This window comes from Haliaeetus leucocephalus, unplaced genomic scaffold (genome assembly GCF_000737465.1).
Source record: "Haliaeetus leucocephalus isolate CR32 unplaced genomic scaffold, Haliaeetus_leucocephalus-4.0 Scaffold190, whole genome shotgun sequence".
Classification (NCBI taxonomy): domain Eukaryota; kingdom Metazoa; phylum Chordata; class Aves; order Accipitriformes; family Accipitridae; genus Haliaeetus; species Haliaeetus leucocephalus.
Genome location: NW_010972626.1, coordinates 989,434 through 1,010,194, shown reverse-complemented (window position 1 = coordinate 1,010,194; position 20,761 = coordinate 989,434). Strand labels below are relative to the sequence as shown.

General features: G+C 46.3%; 2 protein-coding genes across 5 annotated transcripts in view; both read right to left on the bottom strand.

Moving 5' to 3' along the window:
• Positions 1–1,160: 1,160 nt before the first annotated feature.
• LOC104830460 lies at positions 1,161–11,846 on the bottom strand. 4 transcript variants are annotated; one of them, XM_010565368.1, is made up of 11 exons: positions 11,743–11,846; positions 10,725–11,425; positions 10,088–10,609; positions 9,021–9,091; positions 8,406–8,514; positions 6,297–6,427; positions 5,897–6,004; positions 4,835–4,953; positions 3,362–3,518; positions 2,368–2,547; positions 1,162–2,324 (listed from the first exon to the last, which is right to left on the bottom strand). In XM_010565368.1, the coding sequence occupies exons 2-10, from the start codon at positions 10,979–10,981 to the stop codon at positions 2,399–2,401; spliced, it is 1,623 nt and encodes a 540-aa protein (XP_010563670.1). In that variant the 5' UTR covers positions 10,982–11,425; positions 11,743–11,846; the 3' UTR covers positions 1,162–2,324; positions 2,368–2,398. The 4 variants fall into 4 exon arrangements, with proteins under 4 accessions (XP_010563669.1, XP_010563670.1, XP_010563668.1 ...); XM_010565367.1 differs by having other exon boundaries at positions 1,161–2,328; positions 2,372–2,547; positions 10,725–11,846; XM_010565366.1 differs by having other exon boundaries at positions 10,725–11,846.
• A 159-nt stretch (positions 11,847–12,005) lies between these two features.
• Positions 12,006–20,761, bottom strand: part of LRRC47 (leucine rich repeat containing 47) — a 9,571-nt gene continuing 815 nt past the window's right edge. The window contains exons 2-8 of the mRNA XM_010565391.1: positions 20,652–20,756; positions 20,113–20,562; positions 19,219–19,335; positions 17,869–17,984; positions 16,874–16,976; positions 16,351–16,440; positions 12,006–15,386 (exon numbers count right to left, since the gene is read on the bottom strand). Coding sequence (XP_010563693.1) covers positions 15,147–15,386; positions 16,351–16,440; positions 16,874–16,976; positions 17,869–17,984; positions 19,219–19,335; positions 20,113–20,562; positions 20,652–20,756 — 1,221 coding nt within the window. The 3' untranslated portion in view covers positions 12,006–15,146. The remainder of the gene's footprint in view (positions 15,387–16,350; positions 16,441–16,873; positions 16,977–17,868; positions 17,985–19,218; positions 19,336–20,112; positions 20,563–20,651; positions 20,757–20,761) is intronic.

Genomic DNA, 20,761 nt, shown 5'->3' with positions numbered 1-20,761 from the left:
GCTCCGAGCCTTCGGCGCGCAGGAGGCGGCCTCCTCTCCCTCCCATGCCGGGCTCTGCTCTGCTCTCCCACCTGGGGTGAGCCGCAGGTGTGAGGGTACCATCCTGGAGGCCATTATGCCCCTCTACACTACCCCGATTAGGAACCCGACTCCTTTGGCGTTGCTGAAATGTGAACCTGTGGCCTAAGATAATGGCGACTTAAAGCACTTTAATGCTTTAAAGGTTTTGAAACAATCATTCATGTTTTCAATGTTCACTAAGGCTACTTCCGGCAGTATTAACTGATACACTCCAACCACGGTATGAATGGTATTTTTTGTAATGTTATCTTTGGAAAATGTGTTATTTTTATAGCTGTGGTTTCTCTTCCTTTTTTTTTTTTTTTTTGTAAGACAATAAAAGCACATGTGGGAATTACAACATCTGGCAACCAAGGTCTTGCTTGCATTGTACAGAAAGCGTCCTCCTATACCAGCGTAAGCCTTAAAGCGTAAGGCCTCAAAGGGCCTGAAGTTGCTTTGCTTCATCAAGCAACCACGAATCTACAAAGAGACGCAGCTCTGCGCAGAAGCAGCAGCGGCTACCAAAGCACGAGTACCATTAACAGGCACTTTGCTCCTTACAGACATCAGGACAGCCGGCCTGAGGGATCAGAGAGCTTTCCTCCACAACTGGGGTTACCATTTGCGGGGAGCATGCGAGAGCAGCCTGCTCCCCGTACACAAGCGGCCCTACCCTGCCCTGAAAGAGCTCGGTGCTGCTTTCTGGTCCCAGCGCTCCACTGAAGGAAGCGTACATCCCGCAGAAGTCACGCCTGCACGGAGCCAGCCTTGAAACCTACCAAAACACAATGAAACCCGCTTGCTATTAATAAATTGCCATAGTGATTACAGAGAGGCAAATGCCTACTACTTTATAGGTAAAACTTTTTTTTTTTTTACAATAAATGACTAGAAACTAGAGAATGAAATTGATAGCAATCTTTATCGTTAAGACATAGCTTTTCTGAGTTTGAAAAATTACACCACTATAACCAATTTCCACGAGAGAATTGTCTTTAGTTATAAATGTCAGTGCTATTTTTAGTTTTAGTAATATATATTCCATATGTAGGAATTGGAAATTGATTGAACTAAAGAATCTTGCAAGAAGTGTCATTTATAAACTTACACTCACGGCAAGAACGTTATTTTAATACAATAAAAAAAGCTTTCAAAAGATCTTGAAAACTGGCATGTGAGAAACAGACAAGAATAGTCAAATCCATACACCTGCAATAAACTGAACACAAGAATAAAAAGGTACAAAGAACCTGGTTTAAAAGCAGGCTTGCCTGTTGTTGAAGGCACTATCTTTTTCTGTGGTGTGTGATCCAAATCTGCTGGACTGTAAAAAACCCAAACCAACCCCACCTTTAAAATATGCAATTAGATGCCCTTCCTACACTCAAAGAATGTGATGATTAGTTCAATTTTGCTACTAAAATGTTAGCATACAACCCTTGCACTCAAGCAAGGAAAACACCGGCCTCCAGACAGTTACCCGGCTGCTGCAGCGAGTAATCCAGACAACACTCAGCCCCGGTGCTGAACAACCTGCCCAGCAGCCGCATGTCCCAGTAACAGTCGTCGTACAGGGCCGCTGTGCAAATTCACAGACTGCATTCTGAGAAACCCTTTAATAATGCAGTGTTTATTACTGAAATGCCCAAGTGTGTTGCTCCTCTACAGAATAGCCTTAATTTATGGCCTTCCTACGAAGCCTCTCGTCTCTGTAACAACAGGACGGTCAGAAGTCTCCCTCCCTGCTTTTTCATCTTTTCTCCCCACCCCCCAAGAAAATTAGATCATAACTTCTTTTTTAGAAAACCCAGTAAAAACAACCACCGAAACAATAAATAGGAGGCTCAGAGGTGAGTTCAGCAAAGAAGTCACATTCCTGCATATACTGAAGGGAAATGAGCATGGACCAGACAGATGCTCCCCTATTTTTCCTGGAGCATTACGTCATCTTGCTTGTAAAGCTGTCGGGAAAGCCACTCACTCGCACTGTTCCCATCACGGCTGGTGGTGGTCTACACCACCTTACCACAGCCCGAGGAGTGTCAGTCTTCTCCCAGGAAAACAGAGCTCAGTAGCCAGCAGAGCTCTCCAGAAGGAAAAGCCATCTGGATGAAACCACCCAGAATTTCTCGAGGGCTTTGGCTGACATGCTAAGAAACACCTGCAGCCTCAGCACCAAGTGCTTCTCATTCAAAAGTGCCTCTGTCTTCTGGGCATTCCCGGCAGAAACCACAAGTCTTATTTTAAGGTTATAGCAGAGACATCACTAGGCGGAAAGACCTCACTGTAGCACAGCTTAACGGTTATCCTTCACCTCGGAACACAGCAGCGTGTGTCACATTATCTCAGTCTTGATTACAGACGAACCTATTGCTTCGCTGCGCAAGTCAACAGCGGATCCATTTCTCCAGGACTGTTCAGCAGCTGCAGCAACCTGAATCGTCCAGAGAAACTGCTCTTTGGTTATCACGGGGGGTTCCTTGCCTGCAGGGACAGGAACGAAGCACTGGATGAAACCCATATTATCACCTGCTCTGCCTTCCTGCACACTGCTGCCCACCACAGCATCCCTCTTCAGCTCCTGGAGCTGGGGCCTCAGATTTTGGAGAGTTTCAGCCCCTTCTCCTTCCTGTCCTGTAACTAAAATCCTGTATTTTTGTCAATGCAGCCAGCAGAACAGAAATATTTTTATTCCTTCTGGGCAGCCAGGACTCTAGATGAGGGTCTCCTTGCTGTTAGAAACGGCTGCTTTCTTCACAAATGACAGTACGGTCCAACGCAATTTTCCCTCCCCATTTTCATTTCTTCTCAGAACCCAGTTTCAGATCAACACTCCATCCGTCACCCATCTCACTGACTCGAAAGTGAGAAAAGCAGCACATCCCCCAACGAAGCTGCGTCATTCACTTTCATTTACTGAAACAAGGTTAGTTGTTTGCACGTCCACCAAGCTATCAGCTCCTTCGGAGGCTGACCCACTCCACGCATGTTTTTACCGAGCTGCATGCACTGCCGTGCTCAACACGCATCCGCGGAGAACACTAGTGCTTGTCAGGGTGGCAGACCAGCCCGTGAAACCCCATGTTTGCTTACAGGGAGCTTGCTCATCACCTATGCAACACTGGCTTAAACTTAACCATGATGAATCTCACGCCGAGTTTTCACACCTACTCATTTCTTTTTGGGGTTTCAGACACAAACACTAAATTGCAATTGCTATTGGAACAGCTTCCAAGGGAAGTTTTCGCTGAAAACAAATCCAAAGCAACACTAGCCATCAATGGAAGCTTCGTCCTACCTTTCAGGGTTCTCAGAAAGTGTCGGAAGAGCTCCCTGTGTGCATCTCTGTAGCGATCAGCTTGGGTCTGTGAATATATGGATACTGAAGTCCCGTGCTCCGTAATCCCCAGGGGATTCTGATTATCTACCCGCAACGTTCCTTGAGAACCGTGAACCTACCGGGAAGGCAGCAAACAGGAAAGAGAACAAAGTTTTTAAGTTATCGTGCTTTTGCTCTTGAACGCCTGGCTAGCCTATTGAAGCCCTGGTTTGTACAACCAAGAAAAAACGTAGCTTCTAAAATTAGCAGTTACAACTGACATACCCCCTTGGACGGATCAGACACAACAGAAAATACCAGGCACCTGTTATAGGACAGTGGCTTCTGCTTATGTGATACCTCCTTTTTTTTTTTTTCTTTTCACCTGAGCAAAGCTCCTTGTCCTGGTTAATTTTCTTTCTAGTAGCTGGTATAGTGTTATGTTTTGGATTTAGGACAAGAAAAATGTTGATAACACACTGATGTTTTCAGTTGTTGCTAAGTAGTGTTCATACCAAGTCAAGGATTTTTCAGCTTCTCATGCCCAGCCATCAGAAGGCTGGAGGGGCACAAGAAATTGGGAGGGGACACAGCCAGGGCAGCTGACCCAAACTGGCCAAAGGGGTATTCCATACCATGTGACATCACACCCACTATATAAACTGGGGGGGATCGCTGCTCGGGAACTAACTGGGCATCGGTCGGCAAGTGGTGAGCAACTGCATTGTGCATCACTTGTTTTGTATATTCCAATCCTTTTTTTATTATTATTATCATTTTATTATAGTTGTTATTATCATTATTATTTTCTTTCTTTCTGTTCTGTTAAACTGTTCTTATCTCAACCCACTAGTTTCAGGGTTTTTTCCCCTGATTCTCTCCCCCATCCCACTGGGTGGGGAGGAAGCGAGTGAGTGGCTGCGTGGTGCTTAGTTGCTGGCTGGGGTTAAACCACGACACTCTTTTTTTAAGTCTTTAACAGATACCACTCCAAAAATCCAGCCCACGCATCTGTTATAAATCATGACCTTTGGAATTTACAGACAATTTGCCTCCAAGTTTACTCTTTTCTTCCCCTTTAATATCTTTAACTCTTGGCTTGCTATGCACCTAAAAACACCCTGGAAAGACAACAAATGAACTGTGCGACAACATTTCCGCCTCAGGAGAGCCGGCACCAATTCCTGCTCTAGTACGACTGCATGCAGCTTATAACCCCAACAGAATACATGTAAACAGAGGCAAAATTCAGGTGACAAAAGAGAAAGTGGATTGTAGATTAAACAAACGCAAGCAATCCACTGCTGCCGAGGTACAGAGGTGTTTTGTGAAACGTGCTTGCAGGGATGTGCATGGGGCACAACGTGTATTGCCCCATGTGAACACATACAGGGTAAAACTCATGCTGGCCTGTGGTGTTGCGACAGACTTGACTTAAAAGTAAGAACGCACCTCTAGTCTCTGATCACAGCTTTTAGTGCAGTGCTGACTGACGTCCAAAGTAACAATTGCTCCACTACGAAATTTCATGCTGACCGCTACAGTGTCTGCATCCTTCAAGTAGGCCATATCTGAGTGACAAAAAAGGCACTCGCTCACACCAGGAACAGCAAACCAGCAAGTACTACGACTACAAAGTGCTCTTCTTCCTTTACGAGGCAACACTGGCTCTACAATACCTTCAAACAGGAAGCAACGGCGACAGCAAAGCGCTTTCTGCAACGTACACCAGCTGGTTTACCTTTATCGGCTCTTCTGATGGAGAACAACAAACTCTGCAGAAACATGCAGCCCCTGGGCCTGAATTCCACCTTCCCAGCCTGTGGCTCTCCCTAAAGGCGGCTTCCACTTCTACTTCCAAACACATTTTCCTTTGCAGCTTATTACAACCAAGATCAGGCAACTTCCAGCATGTAGCTAGAACGAGGCGGATGGTACAAAATCCTCCCTGGGGCATTTTGTTTGTTGCATTTCAATGCTTTACCATAGATTATAACATTGCATACTAAACCTGCTAACAACAGCCAGTCAAGGTTGGCAGCAGCTGCAATTACCTTAATTAAAACTTTGCATTCCCATTTAAAAAATGGCAGCTTCCAGTTTTATGGTTAGTTTAAATTAGTCTGGTAACCCAGAGCGTGCCCGTCAGCTTGACACAATCCAGAGTAAATTCTCATCTTTAACTGTGCTGAGATCAACAGGAAAGCGCCAGAGAAATCAGAGAAAGCAAAGAACTGAAAAAGACTGCATTGACGTTCTTGTAAGCACATACAGAGTGGAGTTCAGCAATACCTCCACAGAAACCGCTTCACATCAGCAGAATTCAGAAATCATCGCTAAATACCCTATGACAACTGCTTGAGAAACTTGCCTTCTATTTCACTAGGCTATTTTTTCAACTGTTCCATGATGGAACATTTATGTCATGGCTACCGTGCTCTTTTACACTCTCTTCCCAGTTTTAGTACTAAAGTCCAGAGGTACACAATAAACTATCAAAAGATTTATTCTTACCTGCACAGAATGCATGTCCCAGTGAAAATATTGTATCTGGTGCACTCTCTCCCAACAACAAACTGATAATATCTATATCATGCACAGCAGCATTATAAAAAATTCCACCTGGAAGAAGCAAAACTGGGCATTAAGGTCTCCACATTTAAAACCCACAGTCAACACACGTTTCTGAATGGCACCGAGATCGATACAAAAAGCCCCCTACATCAAAGAAACTAATACTAAAAGCAAACCAAAAAAGCAACAAAACCAAAGATGGGTAACAAAAATGCTCCTCAAAAGAAAACCCATGAGTCTTAAAGTTACACAAACATAGGGGACTTTCCACCAGAACACGGGGCAAGATACATTTCCAGTCCTTTGTGAACAAACTTTTCAGAAGAAAGCTGCTCAGTACCTGATGTTTTTAGGAAGCTCAGAGATGCTGCTGGATATATGCTGCTAATTGTCGATATCCGGTGGATCCTCCCCAGTGCTTGGCTGTCACGGACTTTCTTGTACAAGAACTGCAGCGCTGGGTCAAAGCGCCTTCAAAGAGAAACAATGAATGCGGTACAGGATTTGGAAAAGGAGGAGGTGACCCGGGTCGCTGTTACCACTGCGCTGCACAAGGCTGACTCGCTGGCAGGCAGCGGCGAGCATGCGGACAGATGGGGTTAGACGCAGCTTTCTAAGTTCAGCCACTTAGTATGTATGAATTTTGCTTCTTGCAAACAAGTCTAATATCTGCACTTGTGAGGACTTAAACTAACAACTTCAATGAAAAAATTAAACCATGGGGGCTAAAAGCATTTAAAGGGCCAGTAAATGACCTACAGTTCTTCTTAGAGCCCTGCCTACAAGTTTATATTCAGCTGAGTGTTGACCAAAACCTCAGCTGAGGTTCAACCTTATGGCTGGGATCAGACCTGTACATATAGCACTCAAATGGAAAAGGCAAACGTTAGGGCAGATATTTTGTGTAATTACTTACTAGTGTATATGAAATACATACATATGTGTCCAAGTAAGTTTTATTTGCAATGAAATTAACTATTCTCAGCAGAGGAGCACAAAATGATCACGTGTTTACTAACAGCCCACATCCACTTGGCGTGCAGTGTTAAATGCCAAGCACAAGTTTAAAGCGGCATTCTTGCTTTTAGCTGAGCTCCCCAAGTCCCCGCAAGTTGAACAGAGAGGAAGCAAATGAAAATTAATCTACTTTCCTTCCATTTCAATTATTTAATCGTAAGGGTCCAGATGCAAGGTCCCAAGTGGAAATATCACTTCATAAAGGTTAATAAATCTATCCTCATCAGATTTGCCAGTAATTCTAACACCAAGCAGTATGTTCACGGCCGCGTAGTTTGCAACCCTCAAGGTTAATAATCCTCAAGCACCATCCCTTCCAAAGGCATAAGAAAGAAGTCAGAGGTAAATGACAGCTCTAGGCAGACCCCGGCATTTGGAAATTCAGTTTGAGTGGAAAGTTAAGTAGTGGATGGGCTCAATGTGTCCCTAGAGATAGTGCTCTAAAAGCAACTTCAAAAGGTCGATTATTCTTTTGTTGAAGAGTTATTCCATGCTTTCACTAGTATTTGCTAATGCATGTACTTACGTTTCACAGAACCAACATCATCTACTAAGTACAGAATATAATTAGGAAATCAGTGAAAATATAAAAAAGTTACAAAAAAGGAAGAGTTTTCAGTACCATGAAAATATAGTCAAAGAGCAGCCTTTTCCACTGCTATTTTAAAGAACACAGCTAATTCTCTGCCTTCTTCCAATGTTATTTCTAGTTTACTGCAACAAAGCTGTCAAACAGGGAAAAAAGGATAGATACCATCAGATCCAGAAAAAGTGCAATACATATGGACAGAAGTTCCGTACGGAAGCCCAAACCATGAGCACATCACAGGACATTACTAGACTGAACAGGGTTGCAAACTAAACGCTTTACAACAGAGCAATGAAAAGCGAATCTTGGTAGCTGCACACTTAATAAAATTACAGATCTGCCCAACTTGGTGGTTGTATGTGAGCAAAAAAACATGAGCAAAAAATGACCTAAAACCACAGACCAAGAAACTGCCTCAGAGAACGGCACAGCACTGTCAGAATATTTCCTTCTCTGAAGCTCCAACTAGCTGCAGAATTTGCAAAACCTCGAAAGGACTGCAGAGATGCGGACCCCAACTGCCTTGGGCCATTCTAAAAAAAAAAAAAACCAAAACCCTAAACCCCAGAGCTTTTCCATTTTGAAAGCTTCACCGTTTGAGTTCCACTAGCATCCATTCGAGCAAACATTTATTTTCATCTCATGACAGCTAGATTTTATCTCCATTAAACACGAAGAATTAATCCAATCCAATTAACTCCCAACTGAACAATGTTAACAAGCAGCAGTGAAACTAAGTTTATTTGAGGACAAATTCAGGAAAGCCTGAGGAATCAGTGCTACTTTCAGTACTTTTACGCACTTCTTTTCAAGGATAAATCAGAAGAAAAATGCTGGTCTTACTTGTAGAATCCACACACCAGTGGTCTTCCACATCTGTCAGCTTCATCGAAACAAGCTTCTGCCGTCTGCCTGTCAAAACTGGGCAGCCTCTCGCAAAACACACCTTTTCCTGTGCAAAACGGTACAGGACACAGGATTGAAGTCAAGACACGGTCTTCACGAAATATTTTTATCTTGCAATAAATATACATGTCATTACATTCTAGAAGGTACATTTGATGAAACTGAAGCATGGCTTTTTATTTGTTGATGCTACCAACTCCCTTTTGGCCTCCAGCTGTGGCTTTACTAGCTGGTTACAGACCCCAAGAAGCGTGACTGTTTTGATAGACAGCTCTCCTTTGAGTCCTAGTGGTATTTCTAGGACTAGACACTCTGCATGGCCATACTGGGACCAGCACAGTACAAACTCTGCTGGTGTTAAGCCATTAACATCGGTGTCACCAGCAGACTAATTTTTCTTTCATTATGCAATTAGATAGTCTGCACAACTCAAGGGACACTGCTGAAACAAGAAAGCATTTGCATTTAAAGCGTTCAGCAAGCATACAAGGTCTGCCTCAACGTGTGCTACTGACTACAGATAAAAGCTGAATTTGCAGCTGTTCCTCTTACCCGCTCGTAAAGCGCCTATTACAATCTCAGAGGCTTCTTCAGGGGGTGAACAAATAATGGCTCCAGAGACTCTGCAGAAGTCAAAAGAAAGACCTTCAGTGAAGACAAGGTTTTTACTAGAATGAACAACGCTCAAAAGCTCCTTTCAGTTACAGTTATTTCTCTGATAGCTGCCTTAAACTTTTTGAGGAAGAGTTAAAAAAAGACATCAAACCCCATTGCTCTGGAAGAGCAAGTTACATTATAAAAGGAACTTGGCACCTGCTTGCGAGGATGAAATACGGCTGGACATATGTAGGTTAAAATTACAAGTGGCACAGTGGAATTGCATTGCTTTTCCTGCATCTTAAAGGATAAAGTCTTTTAAAGGTGTCCTTTGAAAACGGGTTAAATGCTGTTAGTTAACACATGCAGTGAAATCAAAAGTCTTTATGGGGTAGAGCTGCCAAACAAGCGATGGGTACATCTTAGCTTATTACCATGCCTTAGCTTCTCGCATTAAATCCACCTTCTTTAAAAGCTCCACCTTTCACTTTTGCAATGAGATTTAAAATACCAATTTGAGAACTGACTGTAACCACATCGCTAGATGCTACTTGTAAAGCAAGACACCACAACCTTTCCTACTTACAGCAATCCTCGCTTATCTCAGACAGTTTCAAAAGAGCCACCAAAGTCAGCCAGCTGCTCCGCGGCAGAAAAACTGGCAGGCAGCAGGAAAGCCTGTCGTTTATTGCTCTATGGGAAAGGAGGAAAACAAGGGGGTTTTCTGTATTTCTTAAGAAAACCACCTGCAACTAAACTCCGAGTTTCCCTCGGTTCTGGGCACGTCAGTCAAGCTAAGCTTCTTGGAGACTTCTGAAGCACCTACAGGTAGATGACACGCTACGTAAGGCTTAGCCTGTAACAGCCCCTGGGTCTCCCTCTGCTCCCCTGTGTGGGGCCAGACAAGCACGGTCTGGGTCCGCTACGGCGCAGTGGCATTTCCCAGAGAGGAGACGCCAGACACGCGCCCCGAGCCCGGCGGCAGGGAAGAAGCGCGTGCGGGAGTCCGTGGCGGACGGTACCGCTGGTCGTTGAGCGCGACATTGGCATCCCGCTGCCGCAGCACCCTGGTACCAGCCAGGAACTCGGCGCCGAAGGCGCGTTCCACCTCCTCCAGCTGATCCTCCACGACGTAAAGCAAGCAGCAGCCGTTTTCCTCCATCAGGCTTTGGAAGAAAGCTTTGTTAACCAGCCCTACGCCGAAGAGGGCGAGACCGACGCCGCTGCTGGGCCGCAAGACGGGCGCCGGGCCGTCGGAGGCCTCGGCCGCGGCCCCTCGCTGGCTGGCCTGCTTCGAGGGGGCAGGGGCGATCTTCAGGTGGAAGGCGTCAGCGAGACCCGGGGGGCGGCTGGCCGAGGTGGAAGGCGTCGGGTCTTCCCTGGGGGCGGCAGCGACGGGTCGGCGGGCAGCCAGCGGTTCAGGGTAGGAGGGCGAAGAGGGGACCGAGCCTGCGGCGGTGGCGAGGACGAAGGACGGCTGGGAGAGCAGGGAGGGCGCGTCGAGCTGCAGGGGGAGGCCGGCGCCGACGTCTGGACCTGCAGAGCTGGGCGAGACAGAGGAGGGTTTGGGCCCGGGGCTCCGGCTCTCCCTCGCCGAGCGAGGGACGGAGGCCGGCCGCTTCCCACAGCCGGTCCCGACAGCGGGGGCCGGGCACTCACAGGAGCAGCGGGGCGCGCAGGCCGTGCTGGCGGAGCAGGCGGCGGTTGCGGTAGTGGCGGCCGGAGGAGAGGTGCTCGAGGATGCGGTCGCGGCGGACCCGCATGGGCAGCTGGCAGGAGGTGCAGTACAGCGTCTCCACCACCGCCGCCGCCTTCTCCTCCTCCTCCCCGCCGCCCCGTTCCAGGAGGTGCCGCTTCACCGACAGCTCCGAGAACTCGGCCGCGTAGTCGTGCAGCGTCTTCTTCTTCCGACCCATGGCGGCGGCGGACCTGGACCGGAACCGGAAGGCGTGCCCCCCGCCCCGCCCCCCGCCGTTGCCTAGCAGCGGGCCGCTACGGCGGGGGTAGCGGGCCGCTATGGCGGGGTACAGGCCCCGCTCCGTGCCCGACGCCGGGAGAGGGGACGAACGGCCTTCCCGGGCAGCGGGGAGAACTTTCGTCAGCTCCCCCCCGCAGCCGCGATCCCTCCCATCTCCTCTACGGGAGAGCCCTAGCCCCTCTGCCCAGCGCGGAGATGGAGGGAGGGGGCTCGGGAGAAGCGTCCCCCGTGGAAGCTGGCGCGGGTGGCGGAGCTCAGCGAGACCCCGAAAGGTCCGACCAAGAGCCGCGCCAGGAACTGCGCTACAGCCCGGTCACCAGTACCGGGGGAAAGCATCCAGAAAAGGGGCCGTTATCCCTTTTTGCCGCCCCGCTCCTTTTACCTAGACAAAAATGCTCCGGAGCGCACAGAAACTGCTTTCTCGCTCCCCTTAGAAGCGGAGCGCATAAGAAAAAACACAGCAGGCAGAGCCCCAAGCAGTCTCCCCGCGGCATCCCGCAGTGTTTCAGCACGCTGGCAAACCTGTCCTTGTGCTGCTGGCTCTACCAGTCCTCACACAGTGAGGTTAGTTAGTTTAATAAGCATCACAGCAAATTAACTACAAAACGCATTATCAGCCAGCGCCGCTGTGGCTGGAGCATTAACTCCACCCACGATCTACACTCAGACGGTTACTACAGCAACTCTGCTTACGCTTACCTGAAAAGAGGAGGCACGAAGCTTTTTGCAGGGATTCCGTTTGCTTACAGTAGTACTCCTACTTCACAGGCGCCCTCTCTTCCTTGCAAAGGCAACTGGAGATCAAAGAATCCCAGCTTCGGAGAACCAAATCTGAGAAGGAAGTGCTCCAAAAGAAACTCAGCCAGAAAATCAGCTACAAGCCATGTCTACCAAGGTACCACCCTGCAAGCAGGGTGGCCTTCGCTGTTAGGAGAGCTGGCGGCAGGGAATTTGGGCCTTCCGCATAGACAGGAGGTGCACCTGTGCGCTGCAGAACTGAAGCATAAACTATGTTCTCTTAAGTTTTGCAGTCTGAGAGAAGGATGGAAACACGAAGAAATGGTGGTGACAATAGAGAAGGAGAACTGCAGTCTTTGAGAGGTAAACTTGGTGCAAAGCCCCTATAGAAAATGCTTGTATTAGCTGCAGAGTGGTGCTTGCTTTAGGCTTGGGGGAGTTTGCCACATAAGAAAACCCTACCCAATTCAGTAGTTTCAGAGAAAACACCAAGTAATAACAGTTACTAGTACCGGCAAGGTTGTTAGTCTGTAGACTCTGCCCAGGAAATACAAGAAGCATTTGGACCAGGTACTGGGAAGATGCAGCCAAGCCTGCTCGCCTCCTTCCTCACAATAATGGCTTGATTTACCTATCTCCTCAGGTTGTTACAGAACAAGAATCCAAACCAGCTGAGCAGAACGAGCTGATCAGTGAGTTACAGGGGACGGTCAGCCAGCTACAGGCAGAGGTTCTGACCAGCCCATACCACATCCACAAGCAGCAACAGGCCCAAGAGGCGATCCAGAGCCAAGCTGAGACGCTGCAGCACAGCAAGCTGCAAACTAGAATGGCACTCAAATGCATCACCAGCTGGGTAAGTGTAGCCTCCTTCACTTCAGACTCCTGCCTCCTTCTTGGGAGACACTTCAAGCATTTCAAGCAGAGAATCTGAAAGCTTAGACATTCTTGGGCAGAAGCACAGTGGGAAATGCACCAGGGCATTACAGTCCTTTGCTCTCAAGGCCTGGCCTCCCTTTGTGGCCACGGGGCCAGAGGAGCAGGAAATGCATTCTGGCTTTTTAGCATGTGGCTCATGTCACTTACAAAGCAAACAGGCCGCAAATACCAGAAGCCCTTGAGAAACTCAAGTTCAGAACAGTTACATCACCAGATTTCTAATATCCTTCTGGACTCAAAGTAACAGGTTATCACCTTAAAGCCATTTCCTGCAGGCATACGTGCCTGGTAGCAAGCACAGGGCCCGATACCCGGGTAAGGGACTCGGCCCACACCGAAACACATCATTATCACAGTCCTTGCAGTGAAGCCCAGTCAAACAGCCCGTAATTTCCCATAAACAGACCTTCTGTTTCATCATTCACTAGTACTTTGCCCCACTCAGATAGTGTAGTCTCTGTAAATCCATGCAAATGCCAAAGAATTGTATATAAAGACTAAACACACCTACTTTCCTCTCTTATCAAAAGTTTGAATGAAAGATATCGAAGCGAAGTAATTCAGGCTATGTTCAGTATGATGGACAGCAAGCCTCCTGAGGCAGAGGTCACAGGCGAGAGTACTGGAGGCAATACAGGTACGTGCCTCTTTTGAACTCTGCTTCTAGCAGCCAGCTAGAACGGACTGATGAGATAAGGGTACACTTTGCAGTACTGCTCTCCACCTAATGCTTTCCCACCTCTTTACACATCCCTCATTTTTATAAAATAATTAACAAATGGATGGAGTTCCATCAGATGCTGAAACAGGAAGGCATCAAAGTCCTGTCGCTCTACAGCATCAACACATCTACTTCCATCGCCTACCAGTGCTAAGGGAAGGAGAAAGAGTCCTGCAGGGTAGCATCTTTTAACACCTGAAAAGCAGCCCTAACAGCCAAGTCAGAATACGTCACCAACTTCAGGCTCCCGTTCCTTGGTTTTGAGATGGTGACTTACTAAGAAATTAAACTCATTTTACTAAATCAAGTTCTGCAGCAGTATCTAATTCAATTTTTTCAACCGACTCGGAGCACAATTCACTGTAAATCAGTGGTCTGTAGAAACATTAGACTTCACAGGGAAGCCTGAAGCACTACACTAAGGACTGCACGACCACAAGTAGCTAGAAAGTGGTTAGTTACCATTTTTTGCAGTATACAATAGCTGCTTTGGCAAGCTTGTATAGTTACACGACTGGAAAATTCACCAATGCCAAAACAAGTGACAGTGACATATGACTGCAAGAACTGTTTTATTTTTCCATTCAATATGCAAGTCCCAACACGTGGATGTATTTGACACAGTATCTAGAAGTTCAGTTAGAGCTCTGTATCATTTTTAACAGAAAAAGTTCAATCTGTCAGTCACACTAACTTATGGAGATGGTTGCATTCATACAGGTAGTAGCCTGGATGTGAAAGTCACCCACAGACTGCAAAAATCAGAACCACTCAAACTACCTGTATTTTGGAAGGTATCCCCAACACTCTTCATGTGGGAGTGTGACAGAAAGCTCCAGGAGGGTCACTTTGGGCAAGAACGCTTGTATTCTGGGGAGATGGGGAGCTTCCATAGTGTTGATGTAAGGCAGCATTAGCCCTCTGAACGGAACTTCACGAGCATGAATAAATTCAGTGCTCGATCAACGGTAACTCAGCAGGTACACAACAAGGTCGCTACAACTGGTATTTCCAAGGGTGGATGATAGCTTTAAAATGCACTGGGACACACAAACCCCTGCAGTCAATTGGACTGACTTCAGTTAAAAACAAAAGCCATGTTAATGTCTGAACACAGAAACCATCACTTTAAAACTGATTCCTCAAGCTCTGACAGCAATTAAATTTTCACAATTACTCCAGATACAAAAATAAAATTAGGCAGAATGTTAGCAAAGTAGTTTTGCATTCTGTCTTCAGTATCGGTATATAGCACGTGACTGCGTTTCAATGCTGTCACCTACTGGATTTCCCAGTTTAGCTGCCAAAATTATAATCCAGCCGAAACACACCAGGAAGAAATGGTGATTTTGCAGAAAAATACGACTGCACTCACTTTATAAACACTATGATGTCATAATGATTTTCTCTACAAGTTAATGCAGCCTGACCTCCAGTACCTTCTCTGCCTTTAAGATCGCATGTGAAGATGCTGTTATCTCTACCTAGTCAGAATACTGGTGACTTTCTGTTAAGGCTGAAAGAAGGCAATACTCCTTGCTGTAGCTTGATCAAACTTTAAAGTTTTCACATACCCAGGCAGGATGCACTGCATCTTTTCTTTAAAAAAAACAAACCACCTCACTGCCTACAAGTTGCACTGTCGAATACGGGGAGGGGGGAAACAAAAAAGAAAATTGAATCATTTCCTTAGCTTTGATAGCTGCTAACGTATTACAGTCAGAAGAGAGGAAACTGTGGTTAGGTCAGTTTTTGAAGGGTAAAGTACTTTCAAGTTTCCATCTGTGTCCACCACTCGAACCTGCTCCACCACCAATGGAAAATTCACCGGCTGTACGTTTTGGCCAGGGTTCAAATTCACTGGTCCGCAAAAAGCATCAGATTCATTATCCGAGCCTGAGTCTTCCTTATTTTCCAAGGTAGATCTGTTCAGTTCTGCAATTTTCTGTTAAAAGCAAAATACAGAAAACAAGATTAATTCTGTGGCTAAGGCCTCACAGCAACTCCAAGTTGCTTCCAAGGTGTGGATCTGGCCCGCCTCTGGAGGAGTATCTGCATGAAAAGGTTCTTCAGTGGGTTAGAATCTTTCAGGAAACTGAAAGGGCTTTTGATGTTATCACTGCTGTGCTCTCCAGGAGGGCCCTCTTCTCTGAATAGTTTCATTTTTTACATTTAACACAGAACTCAGGCTTTGTCAAAGCACTGGATTCTAAGCAACCGGAGCCTCCTGTAGGATCACCACCAACAAGCTTGCTTTTGCTGCATTTGAAATTGTCTCTGCTACTACTTTGTGTCAACTACACAAATCACTTAGCTTTCACCAAAGTGTTCTAAAGGTTATGTTAACTGGACAAGAAAAAAAAAAACGTTTATCTTGCAAAATATCTAACAGCATACTATCCTGTACTTGCCATATACCAAGTTCTATCTTTTCCAGTAAGAAAGCTTTAGTTAAAAGAAAGCATGTTGAATGGCATTTAATGAGACTGTCCTGCTGCTAATACAGTATCTGAAAGATAATTCTGTAATAATGATAGGACCAAGCAAGCTAATTGTCCAGCAGGCTGAGGTGAGAAATCTCCCTAAAAGAATTTATTGGCAGCAATGGAAGCCATAAGATCACTAACAAGGTGAAGGGGTTCAAAGTCACACCATAAATTTCCAATTGTGGTAACACAACATTATTTACCCTGGTGAGTTTTGAGGTCTGCCAGTTAGTCAGGATACAAGAATATAAACACCTTTTGCGATACAGCAAGAATGGAAGAGTAAGTGAAGGGGAGGGAATGCTACTACTACTACTAAAATAAAAATCAACTTCTGTAGTCTTCTCAATACATGTGAGCAATTAAATATTTTGTCAAGGAGCACACCAAGAACAGATGGGATTATTTTCCCGAACTACTTACCAGAATTAGTGTGTCCATGACATCTTTGCATATCTGTAAACTGGTATCGCTTGTCACTTCCAGAAATAGATCACGGGTGTCTTTTCTAATCTGTAAGAATTTCACAGGTAAAGCAAGTAAGGCATCAGACCATACTCGCCCACAGTCACTTGGCAACATTTCAATACACAAACTGAATGAAAGGCTTTCATTCAATTCCACCAGAGGCAAAGTACTGCCTTTCTTCACAAGTCAAAAAACCATATTCTTGCCCTTCAATAAAGCCATCCCTGCAAAGGCAGACTGGTGCCTTTGGAACAGCTTGCCAAAGCTTGACAGATTTACAAAGTTAAAGATGTAACTCCGAGATCCATCTCAATCTGAAAGTCTAGCAGACAAGATTCAGGCTTTGAAGATTTGTATTTCGAATACAATCACAAGTTTCATAGAACTGTGCATGTCTTTGAATCTGGAGTTAAGTATCTCTCAGTGGAAGGAAACACTGTTTAATTTCAATTAATGTATTTCCACTAACAGAGAGTACCTTTGTTTTCTCACTGTTGGTTATCGGTGGGAAAGAAATCACACTGCCTTCAGCATCCACAAGACATGGGTAGTTATCTTTGCCATCCAATAACTGGAGATACCTGCCAAGAAAAACAAAGCAGTGAAAAGTGAGCAACTGAAACAGCAGCTGGACACAATGGCAGAAAGTAGTGACAAAAACAAACTAGTGTGTTCCTGATCTACCACATAGCAGAAACAGAAGTCAGAGCACTAAAATTCAGCAAAACTGCATCATGGTGATACAGCTGAGAAAAGCCACCAGCTGCAGGAAGTGATGGGCTAGAACCATAAAGGAACTCACATTTTAATATCCTCGCTGTCAAAGCAGACAGACATGCCTGTAGTGCTTTCAGAGATCCAGTACTCAAACAGGACCATCAGAGTCCACTGTCCCATTCTTCCAGACAGCTTAATTAATTTTCCCTCTTACTTACCATGGTGATATACAGTTCTCCCATCATGTACTTGGCAAATTTCCCCAAGCTGTACAAGTGATGGATACGGATGATGATCTCCGCACGAGCAGTAAACAGAATAGGGCAGTGGCACGCTCCGCTTTGTAGTTCACATCTGTTACTACAGGCAGATCTACCGCACCTCCAATTTGCTTAGTTTACTGAATGTGCATGGCATACACTTCATTCCTCTGTGTTTCCCTTCTATTTGCTATTCTAAACGTATTTGTCGCCTCTAAGAATAATTCATATGACAAGAATTTACTCGACGCAGCTAGAAATAATGGAAGGCACTCATTGTCCTCGTTTCACTCCAGGTTACTCTGTATGCACAAATTCACCTCAGTGTTTTTCATCTCGGCTCCTAAAAGTTCGTGCTGGGTTTGTTAGCCCCATCACCATTACAGAACATGCTTCATAATACCTTCCAGCACATTTTCTTCAGTGCTGTTTTTCCATACGAGCGTGAGTTACCAAAATTCACATGAAGACAAGCACAAAAGATCAGCATACTGACTTGTGCAATCCAGAAACATTCTGACGCTTCTTCTGTTTCCTCTGCTCCTCAGCTTCTAACTGCAGCTGACGGAGAAGATCCTTTGCCTTGATCTCCTTTCGACCCAGGGGCGTTATCTACACCATACACGAAAACAAACATTTGAATTTAAGGGCAACTCAAACACTGGGGTTATTAAAACTCTCCTGTAAGCAAGGCAATAATTAAAACCATGCTTCTGTATGCCATTGTTCCTAATGCCTTTTTCAGTATGGAAATACGCTTGCTATTTAACCTGGACTACTATGATCACACTAAGTTTTAAGCCTTTGTGTGAGCTACAACACCCACTTGAAAAACAGGCTCATTTGCTTGTACTAAACCAGGCGTGGACAGTCATCTTAGCCAGTTCCTTCACTGTCATTACTTACTGAATAACATGAAAACCTGCTGTCTCGTAACAGAAGCCATGCACAAAAGGCTCTGTAAGCCGTCAGGAAAACAAAGAATTCATTCCTGAGGACCAGGCCACATGCACAGAACAGTTACAAACACAAGGTGTCGAGAGACCAGAATGCAACAAAAGCTTTGGGTCAGACCCAAAGAAAGTATCCCGACTGTTCAGTCCTCCAGTGAGATGGGTTCTGGAGGCAGGACGTTAACAGACACACTGAAATAGGCCTCAGTAAATAAGGATGACAAATTTGAAATAGAATTTTTATATTCTGGATTGAAGTTACAAGTTCTGTCTAAGAGCTTATCACACAGATGCACTGCAAGCTTCCCCCCCCCTCCTTTCCCTTCTTTGAAAGCAGCAACATAAATAACCCCAGACTGGGTAAATCAGCAGAGCCTGAATCGATTTCAATTAGGTTACATTGAAGGCTGCTGCCATTCAAGGTGCACTCACACAAATGAGCACCTGCTTTGCTGCATGACACTCCAGGCACATCCTAACATATAGGGACCTCCAGGGAACATTAAGGTGGTAACACCACAACACAGGAGAAAGGATTAACAGTGAAACACCAACACCTCAGTCACCCTAAGGAGGGGCACACATTAAGCAAGATCAGAATGTTTTTACAGGAAAAAAAAAAAGTCTACGTCTACTTTCCCTGATTACTTTAAGTCCTCAGGCAGATATGCTCTTAACTGGTCCTGGAGTAATACTAGGTAGCTTTGTGCGGCTTGTTCAAGCAGGCTTCGTTACAGCAGGACAGCAAGAAAATTAGTACAGCTTCTAAACTAAAGCTCCTGGAGTTAGTTTTCTAGGATCTACAGGGCAAGAAAAGAATTCTTTCCATTCTGTACAGTTCCAGAAAACAAAAGGAAAAAAGTGGAAAGGCCTACCAATGCCACCGGCCTTACCTTCAATTCATCAGGAGGCTGAACATCATATCTCAGAGGACCTTTGATCAGCTGCAAGTCGTGGGTGGCAACTGTGGCTGCTGTCCGCTTTTCACAGATGTCTTCGTGCAGTTTAGTCTAAAACAAAGAATGCCATCAAAATATATCCAAAACATCAACATGATTTATTCCTCCTGGGGTTCAGCATTCTTATGTATTTAATGTTTGTAGCGTTATCAGCTGGTTGAGTAACCCTTCTGCATTAAACGGAGCCCTTCACCTGTGAAACTATTTCATCTGAAGTACAATCCAAACATAAAGATAGCGAAGCACAGCACATGGCACATTTCTTAGCTAGGAGATAGTTTTAAATCAGAAAACAACCACAAATACATGAGTCCCATTATCCTAAAGAAGCTAACACCTGCCATCTAATGGGCAGGCCAGCAGTATACCAGGTGAAGGTCTGTGGTTACGATACCTTCGTTGGAAAGTTGGACGTGCAAGACACTTTTAGCACAGATTAGGGAACCTGGAGCCAAACCAGGGTGCTTCTAACACGGATGCAGGTTTATTATTAGCTCTTGACAGGTTCCGCAGCACTAACAATCTATTGTTACAGAGGCAACGCAAATGCGTGTGTGTTCGTCGCCCTCTCATGGTAATAGCTGAGCTCCTACTAGGTTCTGCAGGAAAAGCAGTTTTGCTTATTATGGAGTGACTAGGCGGCACACCATGCCGCCGGCAGAGGCCACGCTGCACAGCCCTCCTGCCAAACCCTCACCACCTGCCAGGTGAAGAGCTCACCCTAAGTTTCAGAAACTTATCTGCCGGAAGGAGTCTAGAACAGCCTACTTCCAAATCTGCTAGCAACGTTCCCGTTGCAAACGAGTAACGCAAGACCGCAGCAGTTACCTGCATGGACAGGAACCTCTTCAGAGCGTTTCCCGGCTTTAAGTTCGCTCCCTTCAGCACGCAGCACACAATGAAGGGTCGAACGTCTCTGACGCCCGGGCTCGCTTTGACAACCAAGGGCGCTGGGTTTTCGGAGACGTGCAGAACCTTCACCATGAGCTTGCTCGCCTCCTCCAGCTCGTCCTGCTCCCCGTCCCCGCCGTCCTTCTTCTGCTGCTGCTTCTCCCTCTTCTTCTTCCTGGCCTCCTCTCTGGCACTCTCGGCCTTCCCCTTCCCGCGGCCCCCGGCCCGCAGGTACTCCAGGATGGCCTTCGTCTGGCAGCCGTTGACCATCTTCTCCAGCCGCTTGTCCTTCAGCTGGTTGCCCCTGAAGTTGGCCTCCTTCAGCCGGGGGCAGTCGGCCAGCGCGGCGGGCAGCTCCTGCAGCCGGTTGTTGGCCACATCTAGGCTCTGGAAGAGACAAAGACAGCGCGGTCGGCAGTGGCGGCGGGGACCCGGGCCGGCGGCGGGGCGGGGGGGGGCCGCGGGTCCGCTCCCACCTTGAGGGCCGGCAGGGCGGCGATGTCGGCGCCCAGCTCCGCCACCTCGTTGTCGGCGGCCTCCAGGCGGCTGAGGAGAGGGAACGGCCCGCCGGGGACGGCCCCGGCGC

Bases quoted from the DNA above. Each gene is read 5' to 3' on its own strand.
- LOC104830460 (XM_010565367.1), bottom strand. From the start codon at position 10,981: ATGGGTCGGAAGAAGAAGACGCTGCACGACTACGCGGCCGAGTTCTCG. The intron at 10,610-10,724 runs GTGAGTGCCCGG...TGTCTCGCCCAG, and splicing joins CTGCGCGCCCCGCTGCTCCT to CTCTGCAGGTCCAGACGTCG. The intron at 6,428-8,405 runs GTAAGACCAGCA...TTCTCTTTGAAG, and splicing joins CTGGTGTGTGGATTCTACAA to GCGCTTTGACCCAGCGCTGC.